Source organism: Mesoplodon bidens, assembly GCF_964165515.1.
Source record: "Mesoplodon bidens genome assembly, chromosome: 7".
NCBI lineage: Eukaryota > Metazoa > Chordata > Mammalia > Artiodactyla > Ziphiidae > Mesoplodon > Mesoplodon bidens.
Genome location: NC_138164.1, coordinates 79607575 through 79632815, shown reverse-complemented (window position 1 = coordinate 79632815; position 25241 = coordinate 79607575). Strand labels below are relative to the sequence as shown.

Genomic DNA, 25241 nt, shown 5'->3' with positions numbered 1-25241 from the left:
TATCTATATAAAGGACTAATGGATTTGTATCTAACTATAAACCATAGAAAACCTCTTTATATGTGGGAGTTGGAAGACATGGGATAAAAACCAATTTTTTTTTTTTCTTTTTTGTATTTCACGAAATCAAGAGCTGTAACTGGGGGCTTCCCTGGTGGCGCAGTGGTTGAGAATCTGCCTGCCAATGCAGGGGACACAGGTTCGAGCCCTGGTCTGGGAAGATCCCACATGCCGCGGAGCAATAGGTCTCTGGGCCCGTGAGCCACAACTACTGAGCCTGCGCGTCTGGAACCTGTGTTCCGCAACAAGAGAGTCCGCGACAGTGAGGCCCGCGCACCGCAATGAAGAGTGACCCCCGCTTGCCACAACTAGAGAAAGCCCTCACACAGAAACGAAGACTCAACACAGCCATAAATAAATAAATAAATTAATTAATTTAAAAAAAAAAAGAGCTGTAACTGGGAGAGCCTTTAATCTACGGCATATATAAATCTATAACAAGTAGCTATAACTGATATAACAGGAGTCTAACATAACAGCATGTTTTAAAGTAGAAATTAATAAATCCTATTTTATTGTTGTATAACATAAATGCAGGAGAAAGGGTAAAGAGTACCTGCAAACCTGGCTACCAAAAGTTGGAATCAGAGGCAAAGTGGCAGGGTTGAGAACACTAGCGCCTCTCCCTGGGCACCAAGAGACCTGCACCATGTTTTGGTCCCTCCATGGAGAGCTATGTCACCATAAGGCAGACACCCCGACTGCCGGAACTCCAATTGCCCAGATCAAAAAGTCCCTGCTGAGACTCCTATAAGTAATACATACCCTAACAGATACCTACTGCACACTTACTATGTGTCTGGGTGCCAAGGAAACAGATATAAGACAATTCCTGGTCTTTAGGGTCTCACAGCCTAGAGCTGGCCTATATGCAGATACATATGCTTCTACAGCGCAATGTGACAAGGGGTGTGGTGATTTAATGCTATGGTAGCCTAGAGACAAAGTTATTAATTTGGCAGGGGTGAGAAGGGGTTTCTTTAAAAAAGATTTCAGAGAAAATGCCATTTAAAATGAGTCCTGAGGGATGAACAGGAATTTGCCAAACAGAAAACAAAAGGCCAAAGGGCTTTGGCATTCTCGGCAGAAGACAGGGATTGAGCCAAGACAGAGCCACGAAGGAAGGTGCATGTCTCTGACACGACAGGTCATCTGGGGATGACAGCAAGGGGCAAGTGGCAGGAGCAAGCGCCATAAGGAAGGACTTTATGGCCAAAGGTAATTTTTTGTGGGGGAGAGCTTGGGGAGGCAAGAGCAGCATAAATCACACCTGAGGTTTTATGGAGATCATATTAAAGGATGGGGTTGCAGGGTGGGTGTAGGGAGAGAAGGCAGGAGAAAGGAGTCCAGGTAAGAAGCGAACATGAACAGTTTAATGACAGGACAAGGGCATGAACCCAGATAACTAAAAGGACAAATTCCAAAGACACTGAAGAGTAGAATCAATAGGTCTCCGTGACTGGTCTGGACGGTAAGGGAGAAAGAAATCACAGACATTCATAGCTTAGAAGACAGAGTAACAAGACTTAACCAAGATAAATGATAAGAGAAACAGGTTTACCAAAACCAAAAGTCTGGTTTTGGAGATACCATGTGTGAAGTGCCTGCAGAACAGTTAGCAGGAAAGAGACAGGTCTGAAAGTCAGGTGGGCAGTTGTTTCACTGTGCGTAGATGACAGATGAAGTCACAAAGTGAGACTACTTAGGGAGATCAACAGAAGATCAGAGGGCCAAGGATGGGAGCGCTGACACTGCAGGAGAAGGCGAGGCAGGAGAACCCAGGAGAGAGACTGATGCCAGGGGTGCCACTGCAGCCAGGAACCCAGAAACTTAAAGAAGGAGACCGAATGTGGTCAATGCCCCAGAGGTTACAGACGGAGCCAAGACACATCTGAGAAGAGGTGGGTGAAGAGGCTGGAGGGCATCAGGCCTTCTGCTCAGTGGCCTCCAATCAGGGAGGGGCCCAACACCAAGGCTCCCTTCGGCACCAGGGGATGTTCCCAAAGGCCTCCTCATAGCAGAGTTGGTTGTTCCACAGTCCCCTCATTTCTACGAAGCCTTTCTATCTCTTGCAAAGATATCATGAATGATTGGTCATATGGCAGCAGAAAGAACAGCGTGTCCTGAATCCTGTTCACAGTCCCACCGCAAATTATGCTCCTTCCTTTTAATTTTGTTTTCAAAAGAGATGGCTCCAAAACATACCACCATTTCTATGCTAATTCCATCTGTATAAGGTGGCCTCTGTTTTTGGACAGTTGGACCATCCCCATCTAGACTGAAGGCGTCACCTAGTCCCCAAGGAAGCTGAGGGCACCGAAAACCCTGAGGTGTCGACCGTGAGACAGTGCTCATGCTTCAAGCCCAGGGCATCTAGGATGCTTTCCTCAACTAGGCCACCCATAGGGACTTCCCTCCATCTGATTTCACGTACTTTCATCTGTTGTATTCACCTGACTGGAATTCTGATGCATTTTGTGTCTCTGATTTGACTGTCTGTTACTTGAGGGCAGAAACAGTCCCTACAGCCCGAGACCTGTGCCTTCTTATGACAAAAGTACTGACTGTTTACTCAATCATTATACTTATAACTCCTAAAGACAGACTTGGACATTGATAAAACTACACCTGGCTGTGGATTCTTTCCTTTCATGAAGAGAACTTCCATCCGCACGCTGTAAAGGGAAACTGCAGCGTGCCCAAGACAGCATAGTTTACCATCTCAGATACTCAGGCAGACAGGAACTGGGACAGGGTTATGTGCTTGTAGCTACCAAGAGAGAAAGGGCAAGGGTCATAGTTCGGGACAATGTATTTCCTGTAAGAAGCGATACCTGTCGTGGTGGAGACAGATGAGTCTCCTTCAGTGTGACCGGAGGGGACAGAACTACAACTAAACGTAGCAAGTTAATGAGATGAGACTGTGATTCAACATATGGAAGAGTGTCCTGGGCTTCCCTGGTGGCACGGTGGTTGAGAGTCCGCCTGCCGATGCAGGGGACACGGGTTCGTGCCCCGGTCCGGGAAGATCCCACATGCCGCGGAGCGGCTGGGCCCGTGAGCCATGGCCGCTGAGCCTGCACGTCCGGAGCCTGTGCTTCGCAACGGGAGAGGCCACAACAGTGAGAGGCCTGCGTACCGCACCAAAAAAAAAAAAAAAAAAAGAATGTCCTAACTATCTTTCCCAAAAGTCTACCCAGTAGGGAGCTTCTCTTTTCTAGCAACATTCAAGTAAAAAATGAACAACTTCTTTTCAGAGACATGAAGCAAGGGTTTCTAAGGGGTGGGAAACTGGACTAGAGTCATTTTAATAATTTTTAGTCTAAAGCTCTATAGTTTCTGACTGCACACGCCTTCAGAAAGAGAACCACACCCTCTTCTTCACATCGGCAGCTCCAGAACATCTTAAGTTCCCCTGGATGTGTGTTAGAGGTGAAGGGAGGTGGAAAGGCTGCCTTTGATATACAGACATCTGGGCCAGTTCAGAGTCTGAGGATGATCGTGTGAAGAGGATACTGGGTTTGCCTCCACAGCTCCCATCCTCCCTTCCAGCCTAGATATCAGGAAGCTCTTAGGCCAGGCTTGCAAGACCCCCTGAAATCACAGGGAGAAGCACTCCCTGGCCCAGAAACAGAACTATGAGCAGAGGGGAAAGCCTCACACAGCTTTCACTGGCATTGCTGCCATGAAGCAAATGCACAAAAAAGTGTCCGGAGAAAATTTCAGCCCTTCCCAGCTCTAGAAACTGGCTTGTTCCCTGACACCTTCACATGCACAGCTCAGGGACCTACAGAATCGAAGACAGGCCTGCCATCCAAGACTCAGACTGCCCAATCACAGCCACCGCTGTTTCGCTGACAAAAGAAGAGGGTCCTTGCCAAAGCAAGCCCGGGGGAACGGTAAACATGGCGCCCTTTCCCTTCAAACGTCCATCTCCACCCTGATGGCTTCTGAGGCCAACCAACTCATAGTCTGGTCCAGCTGGAAATTCCATCCATGAACTATGTTTCAGGGAAACTCGGAGGAAAAAGAAGCAAAATGAGTGCCCAAAAGGAAATAATGAAAAACCACTGCTCTTTCTGGGGGTCCCCAGCCACCATTCCAACACTAACAGGGATAATCACCGCCTTGTGCCTCTCTGGAAACGGGTCTTCAGTTCCAGGAGGTACTTTGGCAGCCTCTGAGTTTAGTCGTTGTGTCCTGCTGTGTTCCTGGCTCAGTGCACACAGGCTAAGCACTGCAATTAAAAATTGATCTATTTTTGGTTCTGCCCTGATGATGAATCTCTGCGAGTGCTCCCGAAGCTGTGAGGAAGGATTCTAGGTTGGATGTTCCTGCCAGCACAGGGCAGCCACATCCTACGGTGCAGCACTGTGGTTCCACCCAAACTGGGGGTCAACATCCCCAAGGAGTAAAGTCACCTCACTGGACAGGCCTCTCCCTAGACCTGAGGCTTAAATAAGCAGCTGCCGAGACACAGCAGAGCAGTGAGGCCTGGACTAGGATGACCTCGGGAACACAAGCCTTCACCTGTCAAGTCACGATTTCATGCAGCTCTCTTTCTCTTGGCCCTAGCTGCTGAGAAGAGCTGTGGAACTTAGTGATAAATACGGCAAGTATCCATCAAAACCTGAGTTTTCAAACTGACAATTCCAGTTCGACATATGACAGGTTAATGAAATATAATATTTATAGAACCATTCATAACATTCAAGGGACTGAAGGAGTCTGGGAATCCAGAAGGGACACAGCTTTTGATTTTTCTCCTTAAGTCATCAAAATGCTTTTGGTCACAAAGTTTAAGAGTCATCCCCTGTGCAGGGAAAATGAGTCGCTGGGAAGCTGATTTTAGTTTTCAAAATAGAAATGGGCATCAACATCAAGAAATAGATGTACAGGGGACTTCCCTGGTGGTCCAGAGATTAAGATGCCATGCATCCAACGCTAGGGGCCCAGGTTCGAACCCTGGCCGGAGAACTAAGATCCCACATGATGCGCGGCCAAAAAAAAAAAAAAAAAAAAGATGTATGTTACAGGCCAATAAAAAAGTGTATCTTAATAAAAAGTCAACAAAGAATAACAAGACCTCACAATTTATGCATCCTCCCTGCAACTGTTCAAAAATATCCATGGAAAAGACAGAGAACCACACTCTTGCCCTCAGGTGAGTCTGCACGGCTCCTGAAAGCGTCTGCCATAGGGCTTCATCAGGGAGAAGAAAAAAATTCCTGATTTCCCAGAAAATGCTGAGTTGGCCCTTCCCAATTTTCAGACTGTACCAGGAAAGAAGCTGCCCCAGGAAGCATCAGAGGCAAGCCTGGGCCTAAGCAGTGACTTCCAGCCAAGGCCAGGAGCCAGCACGTGTTTCCCAACTTCTAAGGGTATGACCGAGGCTGGGAGTGAGGCCGCCATCCTTAGGCAGCCCGCTGGTTCCCGGCTCTCATTTGTTCCCCTCCAATAAAGGCAGCCAGAGCTCTCCGGGCCAAGCCTGGTCTTGACTCCAGGGAGCTCCAGACCCTCTCGGTGGAAGCTCTGCACAAATGAGCTGGGGCAGGTCCTGTCTGTGAATGTTTGCATCATTCCACCCACTGCTCCCAGCCGACTGCTGCCAGCCCTCAGGGAATCACAGGGGCTGACTGTTCTGACGCCCGGACCAGCAGAGAGGCCAGGCTTAACTGAGAGATCAACACGGCACAGTGAACACCATGGGCCAGCCAGGAGCACGTCTTGTTACACAGAACCAAGTGGCAATGCTTCTGTAGCCAGGTGAGTTTACATTCTCACCCTTTCTCTTTACAAAAGCCCCTGACTGCCCAGGACAGAGCACGCACCCAGACTCTTATGAGATGCCTTCTACCACACATGCCTCCTTGCTTCCAGAAAGGAAACTCGAGTGCCCTGGGGCTCTGCTGCCCGAAAAGATCCTATGACTGGGTGGGATAGGGAGGGTGGGAGGGAGACGCAAGAGGGAGGGGATACATGTATACGTATAGCTGATTCACTTTGTTATATAGCAGAAACTAACACAACATTGTAAAGCAATTATACCCCAATGAAGATGTTAAAAATAAATAAATAAATAAAATTTTAAAAAACAAAAAAATATTGCTTAAAAAAAAAAAAAAGATCCTATGACTTTTGCCCTTCACCTCTTCCTTTCTACCTGCAGCATTTCAGGTGCTGGCATGTGGGTCATCATGAAATCACTGCCCGTGATTTCACTCTCGCTGGATGTCTTCCTGCTGACTTTGGCTTTCAGCGTAAAGTCCTAAGAATGAAGGCTGCCGTACATCCTAATATTCCCACGACAATGACACAGGCTGGAATTACGCAGCGTCTCCCCACCTGTTAAGTCATAAGCATAAGGAGAGCACGCAGTAACCTGTACTCTGCCCTCAGTGCTGAGACATCGCTGCTTTTTGCAGAAACCAGCTAATGAAACCAACATGGCAATCACAAGGTTCCTGTCTGAGGTCCCAGATTGAAAGGAAAAACCTGTCTCTCTCAACTCACTGCTCTGGGTTACTCTCGGTGTCCCCTTTTCCACACTGTCCATCTGGGGAAATGCTACTCAGCCTCTGAGTCTCAGGGCCAGGGGCACCTCTGCTGCTCCTACTGCAGCCTCTTGACGTCCTACTGCAGGTTTAACTTAGGCAACTCTACCCCTTTTGGACTATAAGCTCCTCCAAGGCAGGCACCGTGGCATATTTATTTTTGTCTCCCTAAAGCCTTGCTCAGGCATTAAAAGGGGTCTAGTTAAACTCTGGCCAGTGAGTGAGGGAATCAACCCCCCATGGGCAGGTAAGGTATTGTGTTCCCCTTCCAAAGAACTTTCTCCCTCCCCTCCCCTAGGGAAGTCCCGTACCTTGTGGAGCTTGTCGGTGTTGTCGTAGTAACCCTGAAGTTCCTGGTGCAGCACCCGGTTCTCCTCCGTTAGGATCTCCACCATCTGCTGGGCTCGCTCCACGATCGCAAACGCATCCGGACCAAGCTGCTGGCTGGGGGAGGCGGCTGGCGTGGGCTGCGAGGCTGCCAGGGTCATCGGAGGTGGAGGTGGCAGGGACACCGAGTGCAACGGCCCGCTGACGGAGGAGTTCTGGGAGGACATCGGGCTGTGCTGCTGCACCGTTGACGGGAAAGGAAGCTGGCAGGGGCGGCTGCAAGGGAACAGAAGACCAGCAGTCAGACCCCAGGGCCATGGTGGGGAGAGGAGGGAAGCCCAACCACACAGGCATTATGGATGGTTTCTACTGCCAGGGGTCGTCACTGACGCACGGTCCAAGCTAGGTTGACTGAAGCAGCTTCAACCCTCCATCCCACAGATATTTAATGTGCTCTCCCCATAGGAATCAGTACTGCTCTGGTCGCTCAGGAAAGAGGGGACCAGACAGACAAGGTCCCTGCTCTCATGAAGCTTATGTTCTCGGGGAGAGAGACAGGCACACCATCACACGATAAACACACAAAGCCAGGTATTGAAAAGTAATGAGCCCTCTCCAAAGAATCAGGGTGACAGGGACAGGGAATGACTGAGTGGCTAGGTCATACCGAAAGGTCAGGGGTGGACGCTTGAGTTGAAGTCTGTTGACAGACAGGAGGAAAAAGCGGTTGGGGGCATGGGGTAGAGAATTGGGAAAAGTGTTCCAGGTAGAGGAATCACCTGCGAGTGGGGCTTAAGGCAGGACTTAGAGTAGAAGATCAACTGGAAGAAAGCAAGTTGATACAGAGCACAGCCAGCAAAAGCAGCACAAGATAAGGCCAGCGGGATGGGCGAGGGTCTTTGTGAGCCAAGGCCAGCCCTTCCCTTAGAGTGTGAAGGGGGGGCCAGTGGGGGAGCTGCTTCCACTCTCAGTGGCGTGTAGATGGGATGTACGTTGGCAAGGATGGACCAAAGGTGCCCAGTGAGGAGGCCTGGGTGTGGTCAAGGTGAGACCTAACGAAGGCTCAGAGGGTAGCAGCAGAAAAGAAATAGTACATGGATCTGGGGTATGTTTTATTTATATTACGTATGGGGAGAGAGAAAGTGAGAAAAAATTTTAAATTACTCCTAGATTCTGGGGTCCACACAAATGGACAGGGGTACCATTTAATGAAATGGGAAAGTCTTAGGGAAGGAACAAACTTAGTGTGTTCTGATTTGCTGAGATAAGGAGGTCTGAGGATCAAAAGTCTGATCTTAACCAGGTTAAAAAGAACACACAGGGCTTCCCTGGTGGCACAGTGGTTGAGAGTCCGCCTGCCGATACAGGGGACACGGGTTTGTGCCCCGGTCCTGGAAGATCTCATGTGCCGCGGAGCGGCTGGGCCCGTGAGCCATGGCCGCTGAGCCTGCGTGTCCGGAGCCTGTGCTCCGCAACGGGAGAGGCCACAACAGTGAGAGGCCCGCATACCGCAAAAAAAAAAAAAGAACACACAGAGGTGTCCCTTGATGGTTCAAATTCTGGATACTAGCTCCTTTACTTGAATTTCCACCTTCTGTTGCCCCTCTCTACCAATCCCCTCCTCACGATTCTGTTAACCTGTTTCATAAGAATCATTGTATTTTCTTTCAGCCTAAGCCAAGGGCTCCTAAAAACAACTTTTATAGGTATAAACAGCAAAGACAGTCTTGGCCTCTGGTTTTCCAACCACGGCTGTCGCTCTTCTGCAGACTTGGGAAAAATGGTTTTCTTGCTGTCCCCTTCAACCTTTAGGTCTCAGTCTGGGGACTGGGGTGCTAAGAATTATCAGCAAGCCCCAAATCATCAACTTTCTATATCAAGGGGTTGAGATCCTTCTACTCCATAACAGTTTCCTGTGCCACTTCCCATTACTTGTGGCCATCCGTGGCCAAAACTCTCAGAGCTACTACGCTTTTTCTCGGGAGCTCATCTGGCCTTTTATTTCCTTTTGAGTATATTTGCTGGAATGTTTTTGGACCCTGTCAGCCTCCATATCTCTCATTTTGTAAGTATCTCTTAGGGCATTTTAAGCATCCTCTGAATGCTGACTCCTGGCAGCTAAAAGTCAAACTCTAGCAGAAAAGTGGACAACGGTCACCTTAGCCCTCCCTACATGGAGATGCAGTTACTCCTAAACATGACCTCAAAAGGAACCCAGCAGATCCCACCAGAGTGACTAACCACAAGCTCTGCTTTGGTAACCAATGTCAGAGCACTCCACCGGGGCTTAGGAGATAGTTGCCAACTAGATTTCCTTATGCCTTCGATCTAGGCACCCCATTCATTTCATGTTAAAGTAGCTGGGATCTAAGTTCCCCAAGTCAAGGTAGAGAACCATGGAGCTCAATGTGGTTCTTTATTCCTTAAGTGTCTCAGATTTCAGAAAGGAGTGCTGTCGATGGGGAAGTGTAAACCCGCCCCTCCTCCCTCCCTCTCTGCACCTATTATCGAATACTTAACTATCTGGCCGTTATGAAATAAAACATTTCTGCATTCTGATGAATGTGTGCCGTTTCCACACTGCAGTGTATGTGAATATGTGTTGCCCCGTGTGTATGAGGAGGTCTGTGTGTACAAAGTCCAACTCCATAGCGAGAGTGAGATGCCCTTGACTGCTCTTCACAACGCCCAACTTTCACCCCCAGATCACAGGAACTCCTATCAGTCGTGGACCCAGAAAACCATAGATCCTTAGTGAGTACGTGCATTCCCACAGGCTGGCTAAATACTACGGTGCAATTTTCATGGATAGAGGTTACCTTGGCAAGAGACAAAATGCCATAAATTACACTGCCTCAGTTCAAAGGCAGACACCCATCCCTACCTCCTCGGTTCTCCCTTCTCACTTCACATCCAATGCAAACGACAAGCATGGCGCGTCTCCTTGGAGCTGAAGTGGGCACAGATGAGGCATCCGGGCTTGCCTCTGACCCAGGCAGCTTCGGGCTGGGGCTTCTACCTTTTAACATTTATTGGGCTCTGGGACTTGGAACTCACAGTGATGGGCTTATCTTCTTGGTCATCCTTTTCCTTTATATAACAAAAAGGGAGGTTTTTCGTAATGCCAACCTAAGCCATCCACGACAGTGACGAGGTACCTGAGTGGCAATGCAGGTAAAGGGTGTCTGCCAAGCTTGGAGACAGAAAGAATGGGTTTTTCAAAATGGGAAGTCTTCTATTAAATAGAGAACACCGGCCTCACAAACTAACTCGGTTACACATTCAAGACGCACCGTATTACAATGGATGACATGCAGCCAAGAGAGCAAACCTCTGTTCCGTGGCTTCGCTACTCAGCCAGCTGGGGCTGGGAGGCTCAAAGGTCTGTACAAGGCAAATCTGGCTGAGGGTAAATGAAGAGGAAAGAATGGTGGGGGAGGGCAGGAAAATGTCACGATCATACCAGTGCTATGAAACAAGCTATCCCCAGCTTCCAAAGATAACGCTACTGATCAGCCACCATCAGGATAAACCCTTCCTCATAATGGGGACACAGAGAAAAGGGAAAAAGAGGAGAAGTGAACCAACATTTACTGAGAAACTACTTGTGAATAGAATTCTATGCCACAATCTTCTATTTGTGAGCCTACTCCCCCCGTTAGAAAGTGAAGGCAGAGAGCTAGGTTACTTGACATCATGTGTCTCCTGGGACCATCCACCACTTGGCTTATTGTTAAAGGACTTATGGAGTTAATATGTATAAAGCCAGGCACAAATCAAGCTGTGGACAAATGTTAGCTATTATCGCCATTATTGTAATTATTATCATCTATATCCCAGAGCCTAGCCCTGAGTGTGGCTTTCATGAGCAGTCCAATAATTTTTTTCTGTTATGGCTAACATTTACTGGGCACTTTTTATGAACCAGTCACTGTGGTATGCACCACTACATGCATCATCTCATTTTGACCTTTATGATTGCCTTATAAAACAGGCATCATTGTCAAGTCTCTGTATTTAGATGAGAACACAAGGCACAGGATGGTAAGTAACCTGCAAAATGGAACAGAGATAATAGAAACATAAAGGAGATCAAAGCCCAGGCTTTTCAATTTCAGAGCCCTTGTAGTTCACTCTTTCTCTGAACAGACCAGGTGAAAGCAGGGAGGGAAGGCAGCCACCCTTTGTCCTCTGCTCCCGCGTTCCTGTGGCTCAGTCTGAGCCACCACCACATCCATGGCTCACATCCTAACAACAGCATCACAGCTTTTTATAGGCTTGAGCCACCTCAGGGGAAGGATGAAGGCTAGAAACCTGCCCCTGAGTTGTTCTCTTGGACTGTTACTTACCTTCAACATTATTATCTTTCATAGGTTAATGTCCCTTCTACAGAGAGCATTCAACTCACATTTATCGAGGGTCTATGCCATCTGCCAGGCAGCACATTTCATCACCTTGCTTAATCCTCACACCAACCGAGGCAGGACCACCAACAGGTCCTGCTCCTTTCTCAAGGAACCAAATGAGCCTTGGGACACCACAGAAAGTGACCTCTTCCCACATGCCACTGAACTGACCAGTTATTTATATACGTCTGAGCAGGGCTGAAAAAGCCTCTTTGCCCCAAGCCCACAGTGATGTATTAGAAACAAGAATCAAGGAGGATTTAAAGAGTCACATCTAAGAGACAAAATACGGGGTCATACTGGGAAGTCGTGCAGGCTGGTCTTCCATCGTCAGTGACTTGGACCATGCCAAGCATAGCCTGACTCCAGAATCTGCACCCGCTTCTTACTTCCAAACTTACAACCTTGCCTGAATCACACACCTGACAACCTACCTTTTCTTGAATTTTTAAATACAATATTATTTAATTTTTTATGCATGTGTGTATTATTCTCCCTAATTATTAGCATGCATGTTTTTTTGAGGGTAGAAAATCATGACTTATACTAAGTTGGTACCCAGTACATTTTTGTCAATTGATTTGGCCCCTGAACCCAAAAGCAAGTTAGGAGACCACATATGCTTGATGCACTTTCAAAGACTGACTCAACCTTCAACATTGTTTTATTAAGGAAGAGACCTCTGGTATTTAGATTTGTTCTCAATCATATAGGTAGAATCTCCAATCATGACATTGCCAATATAATAACATAGCTCCAAGTCACTGCCGTTCTCATGTATTGAGTGGTCACAAAATGCAGCTCAAAACTGGAGTGACAATGTTATTTGGACTGGGGAAACAAGGTCATTGGAGACAGCTAATCAACAGTCCATTTGCTTCTCTCTGCATACAATAAGCCTTCATAAATAAGCTTGTTTAAATGTATGTGTTTACATTATACCTGTACTAAATGTGCCATGAACAGCACTTTACATCCACTGTCATTTCATTCTCACAAGCTTGGGCATTCCCTGCTCTCACACCATATATTATTATTCTGTTTTTAAAGTATGCAAAATAAGGCTCAGAGGATCACAAACCAGAGATCTCAGTCTTTATAAAGCAAAACAATGGGTTATGAACTGGGGGTTGGAACCCGCATACTCCCACCACACCAGGGCTTTTGCCCCATGTTGGTACAGGAGAGCACTGTTCCTTAATATGGGGTCTCTTTTCCCTGCTTCTGCTTCCTTCTAGCCAAGTAACCATGGGCAAGTTTTTAACTTCTTCGTCACCTTTAAATGGTGATAATAACAGTATCTACCTCAAAAGTTGTTGTGAGAATTAAATGAGATAATGCATATAAAGCACTGTACATAGTGTCTATCATTAGGAAACTATTGATACTTAATAACTGCTAGCCTCTGCTATTATCACACACTGCTAACGGGTGTTAGGAGAAAGGCAAGGGACAAATTCACCCTTGGGTGTCACTTCCTCTTCAAACACCATGTGTTGAGAATCCCAGTCCCTAACACTAAAGCTTCAACAAGGAATAAAAGCAAATGCTAGCACCATAGAATCTTCCATTTCTGAACTGTTTGCTTGCAATGCAATGCAGAACAAGAGTATAAAGGTGATGCCTGTACACATCAGGACACTCTCTCTTGAAAATAGATTCTCACTTTCTTCTAGACCTGTGCTGTCCAAAATAGTAGCCACAAACCACATGTGGTTACTGAACACCTGAAATGTGACTCATCTGAAATGAGATGTGCAGGAAGTATAAAAGGCACATCAAAATTTGAAGACAGTACAAAAAATGTAAAACATCTCATTAATAGTTTTTTATGTTGATTACCTGTTGAAATCATAATATTTTGCATATAATGGGTTAACTAAAACATGTATCTAAAAATATGTTTTTAAATGGATTAACTAACTGTATGGAGGTTCCTTAAAAAACTACAACTAGAGTTACCATATGATCCAGCAATTCTACTCCTGGGCATATATTTGGAAAAGACACATGCACCCCAATGTTCATAGCAGCACTATTTACAATAGCCAAAATATGGAAGCAACCTAAGTGTCCATTGACAGATGAATGGATAAAGAAGATGTGGTATATACACACAGTGGAATATTACTCAGCCATAAAAAAGAAAGAAATAATGCCATTTGCAGCAATATGGATGGACCTAGAGATTATCATACTAAGTGAAGTAAGTCAGACAAAGACAAATATCATATGACATCACTTATATCTGGAATCTTAAAAAATGATACAAATGAACTTATTGACAAAACAAAAATAGACTCACAGACATAGAAAACAAACTTACGCTTACCAAAGGGGAAGGCAGGGAGGGATAAATTAGGAGTTTGGTATTGGCAGATACAAACTACTATATATAAAATAGGTAAACAACAAGGTCCTACTGTATAGCACAGGGACCTATATTCAGTATCCTGTGACAAAGCATAATGGAAAAAAATATTTTTAAAGAATGTATATATGTATGTATAACTGAATCACTTTGCTGTACAGCAGAAACTAACACAACACTGTAGATCAACTATACTTCAATTTTTTAAAATGGGTTAACTAAAACATGTTTTTAAATTAATTTCACCTGTTTCTTTTAACTTTTTAAAAATGTGGCTGCAAGAAAAATTTTAATTAGATATGTGACCCAGATTATATTTCTTTATTTTTTAAGGATGTCGATGTCTTTATTTTTTTTAATTTAGCCATTTTATTTTTTTTAATTTTTATTGGTGTGTACTTGATTTACAGTGTTGTGTTTGTTTCTGCTGTACAGCAAAGTGAATCAGTTATACACTGATTCTTTTAGATTCTTTTCCCATATAGGTCATTACAGAGTATTGAGAAGAGTTCCCTGTGCTACACAGTAGGTCCTTATTGGTTATCTATCTTATATATAGTACTGTGTATGTGTCAATCCCAATCTCCCAATTTATCCCACCCCTCCTTCCCCTCCTCACATTATAGTTCTATTGTTCAGCACTGCTCTAGTCCACATTGCATGTACACCAAAAGGCCTCATTTTGGAGACAATTCCAGAAATCAGTGAGCAACAAAACAATTCATGCAAACAGACTAGCAGTCCCCACTCTACTGTCCCCAGATCCCCAAGCATCAATGGTGATCAGCAAGCTATATTCAATGTATTAAACTATATATTTATCTACAATTAGGCCATCATGCTAAGATTTAATAAATATGGCTTGTGTGACTGACAAAAATTGTCCAAAACACAACAGGAAAAGAAACATCAATGGATAAACAGATGAAGGATATGATCAAGTAATTCAGAAGAGAAAATGCAAACAGCTAAATACATTTCCCAAAGCAAACTTATTAGTAGAGAAGTAAAATCAAAACAACTGTTTTCCATTTATCAACATTAACAATTCAGTTCAATGAATGTTTACTGAGCCTCTAAGCAAAGATTCTTTAAAATTCTCAAGATATGATACATATTAGGATTTCACCTGAGTAAAAAATAATATATAGAAAAATGACTAGAAGGAACTATGACAAAAGGTCAGAATGACTATTTCTAGGTGATGAAATTAGGGATTTTTTTTCACTCTTCATATTTTTCTGTTCTTTATACAATTTCTACAATGAACATGGATGGCTATTCAAAAAAAATTTCACTAAGTAATGTATGTTATAGAAAAATTAGAAAATAGAGAAAAATTTAAAAATAAAGATAAGCAAAAAAATGAGAAAAATTAGAAAATAAAGATAAGCCAAAAAAATCAGCACTGTTATTCTAATAATCAGAGAAAGTAAACAAAATAAAATAAAAGAATTTTAAAATGAGATGAAAATAACAAAGGGCTTCTTGGCTGTGAAGAGGTTCAAATTTTAAGACTTCTCACTCAATAAAAATACCTCTTATTTACCTAGAGATTTCCAACTTAGAGTATTTTCTTATAATTTTCTAACCCTCAAAGCAACAGTGAACGGAGTATTTAACAATGGTTACGGCTGGATAATGGGACTGCATGTAATTTCTATTTTCCTTCTTTTTTATTTTAGGGAGTGGAGGAAGTGGGAGTTATCTATATTTCTAGATTTTCTACAATGAACATGCTTCATTTATGTAAGGAAGAAAATCAGTTAGTTTTAGGAAAAGTCAGCTGTAACAAGTTGCAGATAAGGAAACTGAGTCTCTGAGAACTTATTCAATTTGCTACAAAGTGGGAGAGCCAGGACTCAAAACCCCTCAAATCTTCTTTTCCCAAACCCACAGCCTTCCCACCTGGATCCCTTTGGTGGTGCAGACACGAGACTCATAAATGTTCAAATTGAGACTAGGGTCTTGGGTAAGCTAATATCAAAATTATTGCTATGCAGGATGCGTATGGATAATCCTCTTGTTTGGAGAAGCCACTCATTTAATGCATTGCTGCTGGAACTGTTAGATTTCCTGAGAAAGTAACCTGAACTTGACCCTAGCCTTTTGAAATTCCCACACTGCAGAGTTGCTTCTCACAATAAACAGGGCATTTTATTTGGCTCATCCAGCCATAATTCAGCTAAAAAATTGTACAAACTCCTGAGTTTTAATGCTGGTATTCAAAACACATGTTCAGCTGGTGGATTTTTTTTTTTTTTTTTTTTTTTGCGGTACACGGGCCTCTCACCATTGTGGCCTCTCCCGTTGCGGAGCACAGGCTCCGGTCGCGCAGGCTCAGCGGCCATGGCTCACAGGCCCAGCCGCTCCGCAGCATGTGGGATCTTCCCGGTCTGGGGCACGAACCCGTGTCCCCTGCACCAGCAGGCGGACTCTCAACCACTGCGCCACCAGGGAAGCCCCAGAACTGTTCTGAAGATGGAGGAGGATGACCCACACCATGCCTGGCACACAGCAAGCACTCAGAGGCCTATGCTACTACTGCCTCTGTTCCATTGTTACCTGAGAAGGGTGGAGATGGAGCTCCAGAAACTGGAAAATCAGAGCGAGTATTAGAGAAAACAGGTTTTAGTTTATTCTGAAGCCATGGAAATATACAGATCATATGAACACAAAAATACCAAGGGCCAATTTTCAAAATCAAATCAATCTAACTAGTCAAATACACGCCCCCCCCAAAATTAACCAAGCTAATAATTGCAAATGAAAATTAAAAATTAACACAATTTGCCTATTACATTAACAAAGTCTTTGTAATTATAATGACTAATGTTGGTCATAGGGCAGTGAAACAGGCACTATAATATTTTCATAAAGTTATCTGGTATCAGAAGTCATTAAATATTTAACTAAAATTTATCCAATAATTTCATTTCTAAATAATGATGCCTAAATAAGTAAACTAAAATATGGAAAATTCGATATGCGTGATGACGGTCTCTATACTATTTATAGAGAAAAAGATGTAAATGATATAATTTATGAAATATGCAGCAATAGAAAGGATGGTTATGAAAACAAACATTGTAGAAAAAAACTTGTAATACAATACTATCTAAAAAGAGCTAAGATACTAACTGGAATATCATCTATGATTACAACACGTGAAAAAATTAATTTGTACAGGAAAAATGTTAACAGTGGTTGTATTAAGAAAGAAGGATACTTTAAATAATTTTTTAGCATCTTTAGTTTCCACTTTTGGAAATATGGACAGATTTCTTTGGAAAACAAACATACATTTGACAAATGTGCTCCAAACTGCTTTGATGAAAATCAGATCATCCACTGGTATTCATTCGTGCATTCACTTCCATTAACGGTACAGACTGCGTAAGCCAAGTCACAACTCTTAGAAGTGCTCTGTTTCCACAAAATGTGTCAGAGTTAATATCCAAATTCTTCCTTTTCTTTATTTTTTTTAAAGCCTAATTCTCCATAGAACAACCTGTCCAATTCTCACCTTGTCCTTATTTATATCCATTTCCACTTTCAGGTTGAAGGAAACGGAAGAAGGGGCAGGAACAAAACCAGAGCCTCTATCCATGGCCGCTCATGGTCCCTGGAGGTCCCCACCAGCCACCTCAGTAGGGACAAGTCGCTGTAGTCCCTCCATCTCCCCAGCCTCACTAGCACACTCACGAAAAAGGCCAAGGTGTGCAAGTCAAGTACACCTTGACTGGTGGTCTCTCCATGGGGTTTCCCACAAAAGGAGTCCATAACCCACCACTTCTCCCATCGTTAGCAGATCAGAGCAGGTGAGAGAATTTGTAAGCTATGGTGACTCAGTAATGAAGGCAAAAGAACTCCAAGATCTTCCTCATTTTATCTTAAGCTCTATGCTCTTTGGACCTTTCCACCTCTAGGCAAAAAGAACTGAAGTCTCGACAGCTTGATGGGTTGGATCAGAGCACTGAACATTCACAACATACTGAGGCCGTTTTTGCAGCACGCGGCCCGGATGTGGACCCAGTCATCTCAGTCAGACTCAGAAGAGTCTGAGATTACTGAGATTACTGAGTCTCTCTGACTCAGAAGAGTCTATGACGTATTGACCCAATAGCCTGCAGCTTCCCAAACCATCACTATTAATGACAAACTGATAACCCGTTAAGCATAAGGGAATGTGTCAGTGAAATTAAAAGGAGCCCTGGGGCTTCCCTGGTGGCGCAGTGGTTAAGGGTCCGCCTGCCGATGCAGGGGACACGGGTTCGTGCCCTGGTCCGGGAGGATCCCACGTGCCGCGGAGCGGCTGGGCCCATGAGCCATGGCCGCTGAGCCTGCGCGTCCAGAGCCTGTGCTCTGCAACAGGAGAGACCACAGCAGTGAGAGGCCACACACACACACAAAAAAAAGGAGCCCTCCTCTTCTCGTGGGTCAAAGATAACTTGAACATCACACACTGCTGAACTTCAGATCTAACCCTTGGAGCTCAGGCCACACTGAAGGTGTCTGAAACAGGGCTGGTGTGGACGCAACTTTGTTTACCCTGTCGGCCAAAGGCAGCACTGCTGGAGTCATGCTGGCTAGGCGTGGCCAGGCTCACAAAGGCACCTTGTAGCTCTGCGGCCCAGCCTCAATGGCCTGTCTATTACGTCTTCTGGGACATTTTGATGTGTCATGTGGACCCAGCTGTCAAGCCTGGCAATCAGGTCAAATCCTTCATACATTTCTTCTTCTTTTTGACGTCATAATTTTGAGACAAATGACACCACCCACCAATAACTGGGTAGCCCTCCAGGAAGAGCTTCCCTCCTCCCCTTACTGTGTCTCCCACTCACAGCACATCTACTGCCAAATGACAAAAAGCAAAATGATCCACTTTATGCATTGCCATTTAACAAAGAATAAAGCCAAGCAGAAGGAAGTAGACTTCGTCTGGGGATATTTTCACTTTCTATCAGGCTCTAGAGGCTGACTTAAACAAATGTGAACTATCACAAACCAAACTCTGATATGATTCTGGGATAAACATCATGGATTACTTAACTCTGACAAATCAATGTTCTAAAAACTAGAGATTTGAAGATTTATTTTTCTTCTTCAAACCTGATAGTTTTTAAGTTTAAATTTCTCCCTGGCTTAAGGAACCATAAAAGGGTAAGAATAAGAGACCTCCCAGGCCCCATCTTGATTCCCCAGTGGGATCAGACTGTGCCCACTGAGTTCTGCTGCCTGTCAGGGGCCTAAAGGTTGGTATAGTGCTTCACAGCTGCCATCCCCCACCGAACGCAGGGAAATGCGTCAGCAGCTGGGAAGTAAGTGGCAGGCCGATCAGCCAGATCACTCTCTCTGCCAAGGCCCAGTCACTCCCTTTTTGCAAGATGTACAGCCAAAGTATGCCCTGCACACTGCCATTGGGGTGGCACAGGGAAATCTCAGCTCATTTGATTTAGAAACAGATGAATAAAGCCTTTGGTGAGAATGAAGGCATATCCATGATAGGCAGTGGCCACTTGTCTTCTCTTCCCACTGCTCCATGCTCTCCCTGAGCAGAGCAAGCTCAGAAACATCTAAATGCCGGCGATTCCCAAATGTGTATCTCCAACCCAGTTTCTCTCCTGAGAGTTTGTTTTCCAATTGCCTTATTTCCAGCTGCCCTATTATTCCTCAACGTCCACAGCTAATCAATCATTAAATGATATCAATTCTATTTCTCTTAGCATATAAGGCTCCCCTATACCTATGGCCTCAAACCTAGGTCACCCTCACCAAGTCTTATCTGGATAATTGACCTGGTCCCTGAGGCCCTCCTGGCCTCCAGTATCCCCTTCCTCTAATTCATCCTTCTCTGCCATGGAAGTCAGCCTAGTAAACATCAACATAGTATCTATTGAAAAACACTGGTTCTCCTAATTGTTTATGGATAAATTCTGAACTCTTTAGTATGACACTCAACGACCTTCACCGACTGGTCTCAACTTCCCTGTCCAAACACACCTTCTGCTACTTCTTAGCCCACCAGTGCTCTGCATTATTGCAGCTCATGCCAGACAAAACCTCCAAACCTTTTTGTCTGAAGAAATGGCATCTCCCCTGCATAGTACCTACTGCTACTTCATCTCTACCCCACAACTCTTATTTATTCTTCAAGACCCAACTCAAATGTCACCTCCTCTGTGAAGCTCTCCCTAAGCCCTACAGCTGTGAGTCACACTACCCTCTCTGGTGCCCTAATGCTCTCTGCATATTTCTATCCTAAAACAGCACACTGCACCACGAGGATCTGTTAAGATGCTGGTTTCCCCCAAGACGATGCTGGAAGGACCTTGAGGGTAGAAACCATATCGTTATCTCTGGACCAAGTACAGGGTTGCACAGAATACACACTCGGTAAGTGTTGTTGAATCCATCAACAGATGTAGGAGGAATTAAGGCAATGGAGGAATAAGGCTTTGACAGTCAGAATACTTGAGCCTTGCTCCAGCTGCCTCAGAGTCGAGTACTGTGGGAATTTAGTTTCTCATCTGTTGAATACGGGGGTGGGGCTATATGATTTCTATGGTCCCTTTAACTCCTCTGTTCTAGAATTCAGACTACATTTTCCTTTAAAATCTACAATGAAGAAAGACTCTATAAACCCCATGGTAATAATATGTTCCAGGAGTTTGGACACGCTCCACAAAGCCAGCCAGGAAAATTGCTGCTCTGCCAGGCCACTGGGCTGAGCTCCCAAGGATGGCCAGCAATGGAGGTTCCTCCCTTAAACTCATAAATCCCCTGCTGCCTTCTGTTACATTTGGAGAAAATACCCAATTGCCCTCTTTTCTGTTTCACTCTGCATATTTTGGCCAAAATGCTGCTTATTAAATATTATGCACAAGAAAAAAAACGACGACAAAAACCTAACACACCTTGAAAATAATGAGTGCTAAAAACATGAATTAAACCACTAGGCTTACTATGGAAAACAGTATGGAGGTTTCTCAAAAAACTAAAAATAGAACTACCATATGAACCAGCAATTCCACTCCTGGGTATATATCCAAAAAAACCAAAAACACTAATTTGAAAAGATACATGCACCCCAATGTTCACAGCAGCATTATTTACAATTGCCAAGATATGGAAGCAACACAAGTATCCATCAGCTGATCAATGGATAAAGATGTGGCATATATATACAATGGAATATTACTTAGCCATAAAAAAAGAATGAAATAGGAGCTGCCCTGGTGGCACAGTGGTTGGGAATCCACCTGACAATGCAGGGGACACGGGTTCAAGCCCTGGTCCGGGAAGATCCCACATGCCGCGGAGCAGCTAAGCCCGTGTGCCAAAACTACTGAGTCTGTGCTCTAGAGCCCGTGAGCCACAACTACTGAGCCCTTGTGCCACAACTACTGAAGCCCACCCGCCTAGAGCCCGTGCTCCACAACGAGAGAGAAGCCACCGCAATGAGAAGCCCATAGAGTAGCCCCCGCTCGCCGCAACTAGAGAAAGCCCACGTGCAGCATCGAAGACCCAATACAGTAAAAAAGAAATATAAGTAAATAAATAAATAAATTTATTTTTAAAAAAAGAATGAAATAATGCCATTTGCAGCAACATGGATGGACCTAGAGATTATCATAATAAGTGAAGTAAGTCAGACAGAGAAAGACAAATACTGCCTGTTATCACTTACATGTAGAATCTAAAAAATACAACAAACTGGTGAATACAACAAAAAGGAAGCAGACTCACAGGTATAAAGAACAAACTAGTGGTTACCAGTGAGGAGAGGGAAGGGGGGAGGGACAATGTAGGGGCAGGGGATTAAGAGGTACACACTATTAGGTATAAAATAAGCTTCAAGGATATATTGTACAACATGGGGAATACAGCCAATATTTTATAATAACTATAAATGAAGTATAACCTTTAAAAATTGTGAATCACTATACTGTACACCTATAACATATAATATACATCAACTATACTTCAATAAAAAAGAATTTTTTTTAATCAAAATAAAAAACTTCTAGGCTTGATAATCACCTCGTTACCCCATACTCTGGGGGTGGCTGGTACCTCAGGACGGCCACTTCTGTCCTCGCAGGCTGGGGAGCAGGGTAAGGCTTGACCATCTCGTGGAGCATCCCCGGGTGCTGGTCACTGTAGAAAAGTCCATGCTCCTGGGTCTTGCCCACCGGGGACATCATTTGCTTGGTCTTGAAGGGGTATTCGGGTGGAGGACCTCGGGGGTCCAGCACTTTAGCTGCAGGCTGGGCTGGGGAGGGCCCCCCGCCTGCCTTGAACCCCTTTCCGGTCCCTGGGCCAGGGAGGTGTTGCTTTGCACCGTTCCTCTCCAACGACAGCTGCATGATCCTCTCACTGAGAGAGCGGACGTGGCCCTGCTTGAGTTCCTTCAGCGCCTCGTCCTTGTGTGCCTGTCCACTGTTGGCGCGGTTCACTGTGGGCCTGCCCTCAGTCCGCGCCTTCTGACTGGCACCCCCGGCCATGTAGTAGCCGTGACCCACAGCCCCCTGCTGCTGCTGCTGCGGCGGCGGCGGCTGCTGCCCCCGGAAGAACTGGGACTGCGCTTTGGCCTCCTCATACGTGGGCAGTTCCTCGTTGTTCTGCTGAGGCTGCGTGGACCGCACCTGTTTCTCCATCACCGTGTTGTCCACCTGGTGTTCCTGACCCTGCGGTTCCTGGCGTGCCGACTGGTAGACCATTTGTGGGTCTTCTTGAGTGAGGTTTTCCGTGGAAGAAAAGTTGTTTGTGGGGTGGGCTGGTCCTGCACTCCCTGTGGCCTGGTGCTGAATGGCCAGCAAGTTCATGTTCTCGGTCGGGGTACCATAGCGCAGTTGCTCCTGGATCAGCCGCTGTAACACTGTTCCAGCTGCCGCATCCTCGGAACCTCTCATTTCCACCTCTGAGATCCTCGGGAAGTTCGGCGGGTGGAAGTTACAAAGAGGATCCTCAACTAGAAGGTAAACATAGGAAAAAGATGTCAGGCTGTTCCACGCAGATATAGGTCTGGACATACATGGTGAATAACCAACTTTCTAATGACAGAGGCATTTAAAGATTTCCAATACACCGTCACTCCCATTTACCCTACAGTTTCTCATGGAAGCATCTCTCCAAATCAAAGCGTCTCTACTACTCTCCCTTCCCTTGCCTACTGTTTCCTCCTAGACCTTGCTCGGGCCTTCAAGCCCTCCCTTTCCTTTAAGCTCCCCACCGACCCCTTCTCTTCATCATATAAACAGGTCAAGTCTTTCCCATCTTAAAAAAAAAAGAAAAAGAAAAAAAACAAGCAAAACTCAGAACCAAACAAAAAGAAACCATCTTTTCATGGCTCTACATAAACCTCTAAGTGCCACCCTGCATCTCTCCTCCCCTTCTAATCGTCCTCAGAAAGCAATCGATACGGAAAGTGGCCATCTCCACTTTCCGAACGTGCCGTCCACTGCCCTCCCTACCGCTCTGATTAGCAATCATTCCCAGGGAGAACTTTCCAGCCTAACCTTTCTGAAGCATTTAGCATGTTGATCACCCACCCACATCCTGAAATGCTCTCCTCACTCAGCATCCAGGCCACCCCCTCTCATGGTTCAGGATCCTGCTGCTTCTCCGTACACTCCATCTCTGGCTCCCTTTTCTCCACCTGCCCCTTAAATTCTTTCCCACAGCTCTGCCCTGAGCACTCACCCACCCTCACTTCGACAGATTCTCATCTCATCCACCACTCGTCTGAACCTACTGACCCATGGCCCACCCATTTACAACCACCAGCCGATGGCTCACAGGTCCTCCAAACTCAACGTGTCTTCCTCAGCCCATCCAAACAACCCCTGGATCCCTGCCTCGTCTACTCTTTGCCAAGCCAGAAACCTGAGAGTTTTCCAAAATTCCTTCCTCTCCCTTACCCCCAACATCTGGTCAGCGCCTGCCTGTGAATTCTACCTCCAAAATGAAACATTTCTCCCAACTCTCCCCTTTATTCCCCTGCCAGTCTCCAAGTTCATTATCAATAACCACAGTACAACCACAAAACCATTTTTAAGGAGCATATGATGTGCTAGGTATTGTACTAAATTCCCTCCTTTATTTAGTTTAGTTCACATACAATCGCATGAGGCAGGTATTAATTCCCCCATCTTACAGATAAGGAGAGAGGTTTAGAGAAGGTAAATCACCAAGGTCGCAGAGGTAGGAAGAGACAGATCCAGGATCCGACTCATTCCACAACGAAATCTGTGTTCGTTCCAAATGACAAGCCCGTGGAGCCTCATACCCAAGCCATTCCAAGAGCCCCCTCATCTATTTCTCTGACACTAGTCTCTTTTCCACTTCCAAACCCACCCCCTCAGACTCCAACTTATCTTCCCCACTGCCCTAAGATTGTTCAAACCGGAAAACTTAATCATACCACTCCTCTGCACAAAATTCCTCAACAATTAATTATAGGATGAAACTGACAATCCATCATAGGGTGTAGCAGGCATTGCTCTGTCCATCCAGCAACATTTCATGCCATCACTGGCCCCCTCACCGGCAACCCCTTGGAGTCCAAGTTCCAGCAATACCCTAAGAAGTTCCCAGACATGCTAGCTCTCTCTGGCCTCCAGGACTTTGCTCCCATCCATCCCTCTGCCTAGAAAGATGCATCTCACCACACCCTTCTTGGGAAATTCCTAGACATGCTGTGAGTGATGGCTCCAAAGCTACCTTCTGAGTAGAACCCTTCCTGCTGTAGCCCAGCAGGCTTGAGCCCTCCTTCTCCAATGTCCGGGCTCCATTACTATACCTCCCTTAGAGCAGTCATCACAACAGATGGCAATCACTCATGTACACAGACTCTAAACTCCTTAAGAGCAAAGATCTTGCCTCCTCATCTGGGTATCCCTAGCATACAACTCAGTGCCTGCATGTAATGGGGGTCAAACATGTAACCAGTAAAAGAATATCTGAGCACCATGAAATATATAATTCACCCCATTTCACAATAGTACTAAGAAGTAGTGTATTGAGGACATTTATAGTGTTAGGATAGCAAAAATTCTACTACTTACTACTGGCAAGACTTTGAGCACATCACTTGCTCTCTTAGAGCTCAACATCCTCCCCTGTCAATAGAGGGAGCTGAACTAGCCCCTTAGAGATAAGCAGCCTTAGAGATAGCAGCCTTCACTCTTACAATTCCATGTAGTGATGGTTCTTTGTTTCCACATATGCACAGGACACATCACTTTCCCCCAAACTGTCTTTCTTCCCCAAGGTTGCCTTTTTTTTTTTTCTCTGAATGGCATCCTCATCAGAGACAACCAGATAGAAATTTCAGATTCAATTTTGATCCTTTTGTCTCCTTTGCTCCCTACATTTAATCAAGTGCCAAGCACTTTTCAGTCCACAGTGAAATGAGAAAAAATGAAGGTGGTGTGATAAGTGAAATGAGAAAAAATGAAGGTGGTGTGATATGCTTACAAGATATAGAAATACACATATACATGTGTATCTACCTAGACA

At 45.1% G+C, this 25241-nt stretch overlaps 1 protein-coding gene across 2 annotated transcripts in view; it reads right to left on the bottom strand.

Moving 5' to 3' along the window:
- The window catches only part of AMOTL1 (angiomotin like 1), a 103607-nt gene that overhangs the window by 41210 nt on the left and 37156 nt on the right, over nucleotides 1-25241 (bottom strand). For both annotated transcript variants that reach the window (XM_081238782.1, XM_081238783.1), the window contains exons 3-4: nucleotides 21762-22692; nucleotides 6926-7217 (exon numbers count right to left, since the gene is read on the bottom strand). In XM_081238782.1, the coding sequence (XP_081094908.1) occupies nucleotides 6926-7217; nucleotides 21762-22692 (1223 nt within the window). The remainder of the gene's footprint in view (nucleotides 1-6925; nucleotides 7218-21761; nucleotides 22693-25241) is intronic.